Source organism: Spermophilus citellus, assembly GCF_964194105.1.
Source record: "Spermophilus citellus genome assembly, chromosome: 9".
NCBI lineage: Eukaryota > Metazoa > Chordata > Mammalia > Rodentia > Sciuridae > Spermophilus > Spermophilus citellus.
The window spans coordinates 54,439,467-54,447,440 of NC_138191.1; the positions used below are offsets into that span (position 1 = coordinate 54,439,467).

Sequence of the window (7,974 nt, forward strand, 5' to 3'; positions counted from 1 at the left end):
GAGTATAGCTCCATTGCAGTGGAGAAAAATGTTGATGATAAGATGGGGGCATTCTTGACTCTGGTGGCAGTAGCATTAATAGTCTTTATTTCTGTTTATAGGCTATACAGTTTGATCCGGAAACCCACCTGCCCACGATTACTGACAAGTGTACAGGCTGCACTCTCTGTCTCAGTGTCTGCCCTATTATCGACTGCATCAAAATGGTTTCCAGGACAACACCTTATGAACCACAGAGAGGCTTACCCTTAGCTGTGAAGCCTGTGTGTTAAGGCGATTTGCAAAACAGTTGCTGTGAACTTCAATGTCACCTACATATGCTTATCTTTTAAAATTGTAATCATTGCGTTCACTTCTTTCCCAATTAAAATATATATACAACTTCTAACTAAATTTCTATATTAAAAAAATGTCTAATTCCAGTGACCAATTAATGATCATAAAATAGAATAATTCTTTTCTGAGGATAGCTATTAAATAACTGTGTAGCAGTTAATTGGATGTTCACTGTCAGTTGTCTATTGTGAAAAATTAACTTTTTCATGGCAATTACTGTGATAATTTCCAAATAGCCCTGTGCTGTGCTCCATCTTTGATTTCTAATTGTAAGAGAAATTAAGTATTCTGGAACAAAGCACACTTTAACATACAAGAAAATGTTTCTGATGAAACATTTTTGTAATTAAAAATTACCTTTCATTTTTAATACTGCTTCTCAGAAAATGTAATTAGTACCATAGAGTACAAATGAAGAAAGTCAAATAATTATTTACCATGGCAGGAAAAGAAAGTCTAAAAGAGAGTTAATAGAACTTTATGAAGGCCCCCTTGCTCTCATAGCTTCTTTGGGGTGCTAGGTGCCAAAAGTGAGAATATTTACCACTCATGCCTGAGACAGGTGTCCAAACTGCTCACCAGTGGACCACATGACATTCTCCTTTAAATATTTAAACTATGTTCCTAATGAAATAAGATGTTACGATGGCGCTCTGGTTAATGCCACTCTTTTACTGTGCACAGATCTGCTCTATCTGCTTTTAATAGTAACCTTTATGATTATAGCAATTAATGTTCAAACAAAGCCCAAACTACACACAGCTGAGTCATGTGCTTCATTATTCAAGAATGAAAAATATAGTATTGATAATGTGTATGTCATTTGCAAAACCAGTTTGACTACTTTCTATTTTACCATTTATGTTTAATTTCAATCCATAGAATAAAAAAGAAATTTATATTTTCTGATATTAATAAATAATATTTTTCTATTTCTCTATTTTCATAATCAATAAGTAGCATTACATAAATTCACTTTCTCTCCTTTATAGCACATTTTAATATGAATGTATAAGTAGTAAATCAGAAAGTAACGATCTGTGGCATATTTTTATGGCAAATGCAAGATATAGAAATCTGTATGATTGAATAATATCAAATAAAATTTTATAAAGTATTTCAGATATGCTCTTTTGTTGCCTCTTTTACTAATGCAACCTTATGTCAACAGGTTTCGGTTAGTTCTACAATGAATCCATCCAAATGTATGTATAAGGCCAGTTCATATCTAATAAGGGTGGTGAAGAATAGCCCTTCAATGTTTCCCTCCCTATCCCCCTTACCCTCTTTCTCTAATTCAGTTCTACTGTGCCCAAATGCATCCTTCAGAGGGAGCAAACTTAGGTACTACCATTTCCCAAATGAATGAGGACATGGTTATACAGTCTAAGTAACCTGTTCCAAGTCACAATGCTAATTGGGTATGTTTCTAGATGCCCTTGGTTATGTTTAATACACTGCCAGCCTTTCCCCTGTTGTTCATTCAGCCATGATTTATTCAACAAATGATGGTCAAATAACTACCGTGTACCAAGCACTCAACTAGAGTTGAGAGTATGAATGCTCCCAGCCTTAGTCTGTTTGGGCTGCGGTAACAAAATATTATAAACTGGGTGCCTTATAAACAACAGAACATTTTTGTCACTGTTCTGGAGGCTGAGGAAGTCCAAGATTCATGCACTGGCAGATGAAATATCTGTTGAGGGCCAGCCTTCTGGTTCATAGATGGCTTCTTCTCATTGTGTCCTCCATGGTAGAAGGTATTAATAAACTCCTGGGGGCCTATTTACAAGGGCACTTGTTAGAGTCTGTAAACAAGTCAAGATGGCGCCTGGCATTTTGCCAGAGGGAGTGGTTTGTGAAGTAACGCCAGTGAGCCATTAAGTGTGGAGATTCCTTATTGGTTGACTGCTGTATCTATTTTATGTTAATTAAGATAAGCTGTGTGGAATGTATAAATACCCCTCCGGTCCTACTATAAACGGCTCCCACTACTGCTGTATCAATCTACACAAGCTCCCTGTCACCCCCGGGGTTATTTTGCTGCAGCCAGACTACAGCAGGCACTCATACCACTTATGAGTGTTCCACCCTCATGACCTTGTCACCTCTCAAAAGCCCTACTTCAAAATTCTATTCCATTGAAGATTAGAATTTCAACATATGAATTTTAGGAGGGCTCCAGAACGTGGCACTATCTAACTTCATGGCTCTTCTAATGGCGAAGGAAAACAGGCAGGTAACAGTTCTTTTGTCACATGTTACAAGTGCTGGGAAAGCAATTTTGAGAGACAGGAATGGGTCACAAGTCCAGATCAGAGAATCTAGTTAATATTTCACAGAATGTGAAGAGGATAGAATGTTCAGGGAGTCACCTTGGAATTAGCTAGGGCAAAAGGATCATGTGGAGGTAAAGAGAGTGACAGATTTGGGTCATGTTAGTATCCCTCAAAATCAAAATCCACATTTTATTATTTATTCAGTCATTCATTCATTCAAAAACTGTAAGTGCCTTCTTTATACCCAGTACTTCCTAGTTGATGGTGATTCATCTTTGAGCAAGACAAACCATGGTTCCAGCCTTACTCTTGCCTCTCAATGGTTGACACGAAGCACAATTCCAAGTAAATCAAGTGCAAATTATAACAAGTGCTCTGGAAGTAACAATGTGGATCAGAGACAAGGGCAGTTGTTTTTCAATGAGTTGGCAAGTAAGTCCTTGCAAAGAGAAGGAGCCAACCACATAAAGAAGAGGTAAGAGTGTGTTGTAGAAGTAAGACCAGAGTGCAAATGTGGAGCAATTAGCAAGAGCCTGGATTATTCAAATTATCAAAATGGTAACTTGAGGTACAGTAGTAAAAGGCAATTCCTAAAATCCATAAGAACCATGGAGTCTTCAAGCAATTCCTTTGTATTTGTTCCCCCTCTCCATGCTAAGGTTTCAATGGCCCTTTCTATATAGAGATGCCAACAGTTGCACTTCCAAGTTGGACTTCTATTCAAATACCTGAACACTTGTTGGATTTGAGTATTTCAAACTCAAATAAAAATAGTCATTCCCCCTACATTTTATGTCCCATACCTGCATCCAGTCAGTCACAGTATCTAAAAATTGTATCTCTAATGCATTTCCACAGACTTTCTCTGTCTTCCCTTTCTATACACTGCCAAAGTTTATTTCCTCCACTGTGTGTTCTTGAGAACCGTGTCCCACTCATTCACCCACTGATCTAGATTACTTATCAGCATGAAAATCCACCATGGTCCTCCACCATCATAAAACCCTCAAGCCCCTCCATGTGTTAACAACTTAAAATGAAAATCAAGACCTCCTAATTAAGCCTCTCATTCCCATTGCAACAGTATGTGACCTTAGAGACATACCTCTGGGCTCTAACCAAAGTAGGAAGATGAGTACAGTCTTTGGAATTTAATACCCTGCTGTCACTTAATTGCTTGTGACCTCAGACAATGAAACCTTAACTTCCTAATGTGTAAAATTGTTATTAAAATAATTTATACCTCCTAAAGCCATTGTACAATAAAGGGAGACAATGCCATTTAATCTAAAGGACACATCAAATAAGCATTCAGTTATTGTTTTCTTATTTTATTTTTAAAATTTTTTTTTGTAGTTGTAGACGGACAGAATACCTTTATTTTATTTGTTTATTTTTATGTGATGCAGAGGATTGAACCCAGTGCCTCATGCATGCTAGTCAAGCGCTCTGCCGCTAAGCTACAGACCCTTGTTTTCTTATTTTAAAGAATCCTATGTGAAATATTTACAAAACAAAGAAAAGTTTTTAATATATATCATATTGTCTCTTTACTTAGATAGTATTATTTTTTTAAAGAGAGAGAGAGAGAATTTCAATATTTATTTTTTAGTTTTCGGCGGACACAACATCTTTGTTTGTATGTGGTGCTAAGGATCGAACCCCGGGCCGCACGCATGCCAGGCAAGCCTGTTACCTCTTGAGCCACATCCCCAGCCCTAGATAGTATGATTTTAAGATCTAAGTGTTTATACCAGAGCTAGTTGTAAATCTTTTAGGTTATCTCATTAATAATCGGTTAAATAAGATTTTTAATCTGGTTTGCATTAAAAATTGTTTATGCTAGAGTTCTAATCAGGTTATACATTACACTACATAGAGTCTTTCAATAAAAATAAAAATGAGACAACCAAAGATTGATCTTATATTAAGTACTCTGATGAGAGCCTGTCACTTTAATAAAATAATTTCAAAATTTATACTGACTCTGTATCATAGAAAGGAAGAGCCTTACTTATAGATAATAGGATTTTTATATAAAACATGCATTTTATATAAAGCAATTAAAAATAGAGAACAAATTCTTCTAGTGTTGTTTTAAAACTACATAAACAAAAATAAGTAAGTAAATAAAGCCAAATTGAAGTATAAATAAAGCATCTCATTTAACCGCACAGGGCTTTGGTCATGTAGGGGTAATCAGCACCATTTTATAGATGAAAACGAGACTCAGGGAATTTATGTGCTTTCTCTAAGTGTGTAAATTTATGTATTTATAAATACATAAATTTATATATTTATTATATAAAATAATTTTAATATATAAATTTATATATTATATAAAAAATTTATTTATTTATTATAATTTATGTGCTTTCTCTAAGTGTGTAAATTTATGTATTTATATTCATCCCTCCATTCATCCACCCCACAGCCTACAGTGTGTGTTCCCTGACTTTGCTTGAGCCTCTCAAAACTTAATGCTACTATGAAAATGAGTTTTCATCTTACACATCCAGAATATTAGGATCTGATTCTTTCACTTGCTGAGTGTGTGAACTTGGATATGTTAACTAGACCACTGAGCTTCATTTTCCTCACCTAGAAAATACAGACAGTAGTCTCTCATTAGTAAGCTAGATATAATTAGCACTGCTGTTATTTGTGGACATAGAAATTTCAAGCAGAGTGACTAGATTCAAAGTCAGATGGTAATGGTAGTAGGTAATAGTGTGAATTTTTACACTAACATTTGTCATAGCGACCTGGGAAAAGTTCTTCTATACAGTAAAAAGATGAAGATTTTAAGTAAAGACCAAGATAACTATTTCTTCCAGTAATAAAAGATCTTAGTAATATAATTTAACATACACACATACACATATAGAAGGTAAAAGATGATTCTATTAAATATATCTATATACTACATATTTATACATGTCTGTATATATGTAAAACATAAATAAATATAAAATGACCTTATTTGACCTTCTCAATTATGAATTATTTATTTTTATTTCTTGGGGGAGGGGAAGGAAATAGGAAGACAGCAGATAAGTAACAATTAAATTGGTACATTTAATTGGAACTGGATTTGGAACAGAAGCTCAGTAGACTTGACTTTTAGGCAATGCTCTCTCTGTCAGATCATTTTGCTGAGTGTTATATATTTTGCTATAATATGGGTATTTGGAGATGCATTATTCATTTTTGCATGGTCTTAGGTTACCACTAAATGGCCAGGTAAAATCATGTAATCATGTTGTCTGAAAGGTACTGCCCTGAGCAAGGAACATATTCTCTAACAGAATCAGGTCTACTTCTATCCTACGAAGTTAATCCAATTAACAGGAAAGCCATTAGACAGACTATTATCCACCCTGAGTTGTAACATTTTCCTCTTACCCACAGATGCACACAATTCAGCAAATTGCCTGCCAAATGAAAATTTGGACCAGATTCTTAATGGTTCTGGGAGGTTCATGTAGTCTATAACTCTCTCTTTTATTAATTAATAGGATACCCTTTTTATGAAATGGATTCTCTTCTTATATTTTAAAAATTACAGATAGCATCTTTAAATTGGATAGTCTCATTTACATTGGAAACATGTATACCTGACTGTCCCTTTGAGTGTGTTAGACTTTCATTAACGGTTCTGGAACATTTTTAAACTCTGACATTATCTTACCTTGTATTTATATTTATTACTCTTCTCATATGCACTATAAAACATTGTGTCATAAAAGAATCCAATCCATTTTGTCACTTGTAAATAGGCTGTAGTAGTGAGTTATCCTTATTTACAAAATCTGTAGTTATTCATTTACAGAATTTATATTGAACTTTTCCATATGGTGTGTTCTGCATGCACTGAGCCATTGTGTGCTCCTGTTCTTTCTACATACCTCTGCCTTCTTTATTATACAACCACTGAGAAATTTCACTACCATTGATAAATTCACGTTTATACATTGCTGGCCATACTCAAAGATTTGCAAAGATCAACAGAAATTTAAATTAAGATAATCTCAAAGATTAATCAACATATGGGTCAAGACCTCCTCTTTTACCAATACTTTTAAGTATTTCTGTTGAAAATGTGCTCTACATGCCTATTAATGTTGGCTTATTCTTTCCTGGCTTTCTATGCTATCTATCTTCTTAAAACACAGGTATTTTGTCAAAAGTAAAGCAAAACATATTTCCATACATATACATACATGAGTGTGCGTAAACACACATGTATATTGAAATCCAAGATTAATGAAAAATATGGGTATTTTTTCCTGAAAACATAATAAACTGAGTGGAAGATAAGAACCTTTTGATTCAATTTATGCCTTTAGAAAAGAAACTCAAGGGCTGGGGATGTGGCTCAAGAGGTAACAGACTCGCCTGGCATGGGTGGGGCGCTGGTTTCGATCCTCAGCACCACATACAAATAAAATAAAGATGTTGTGTCCACCGAAAACTGAAAAATAAATATTTAAAAATTCTCTCTCTCTTCTCTTTCTTTATCTCTCTCTAAAAAAGAAAAGAAAAGAAAAGAAACTCAAATATGCTTTTTTTCTCTCTTTTAAAAGATCGGCTTTTAAGTAAAATGGGATTGCGGGGTGATATGGTTTGTATGTGAGGTGACCCTCAAAAGCTCATGTGAGATACAGTACAAGAAAGTTTAGAGGAGAAATGACTGGGTTATGAGAGCCTTAAACCAACCAGTGAATTAACCACCTGATGGGAATAATTGAGTGGTAACTGCAGGCAGGTGGAATATGCCTGGAAGAGGTGGGGCATTGAGGGTGTGGCTTTGGGTATATATTTTTATTTGGCAGGGGCGATCTCTCTCTGCCTTCTGATCATCATGTGAGCTCCTTCCCTCCACCACACTTTTCCATCTTGTGCTGCCTGACTATGAGCCCCAGGGATTGGAGGCTGCTGTTTATGGACTGAGACTTCTGAAACTGTGAGCCCCTAATTATACTTTTCCTCCTTTACAGTTGTTCACTGGATTTTAGTCACAGCAGCAAAAAAATCTGACTAAAACAAGGGGATTACAGATTTGGGACAGGACTGTAGGAAGTTAGTTGTGAATATTTTTATACTCTATTTATTTATATAGTATTTAGGTGATCACATCTGGTTCCTCCTTCTCATAGGCTGGAATGTTTTGATGGGCCTTCAACCAATGTGTGTGTGTGTGTCCGTTTTTCACCACTGTGACAAAGTACTGGAGATGAACAACTTTTAAAAGAAAAATTTATCTTGCCCCATGGTCTCAGAGGTTTAAGTCCATAGTCACTGATTCCTCTCATAGCAGGTGCACACGGCTAAGGAACTCCTCACCTCATGGCACCAA

At 35.4% G+C, this 7,974-nt stretch overlaps 1 protein-coding gene across 2 annotated transcripts in view; it reads left to right on the top strand.

The window, feature by feature from the left end:
- Nucleotides 1-1,453, top strand: part of DPYD (dihydropyrimidine dehydrogenase) — an 824,864-nt gene extending 823,411 nt beyond the window's left edge. For both annotated transcript variants that reach the window (XM_081305920.1, XM_081305921.1), the window contains one exon: nt 102-1,453. In XM_081305920.1, the coding sequence (XP_081162046.1) occupies nt 102-272 (171 nt within the window). In that variant the 3' untranslated portion in view covers nt 273-1,453. The remainder of the gene's footprint in view (nt 1-101) is intronic.
- Nucleotides 1,454-7,974: the final 6,521 nt, after the last annotated feature.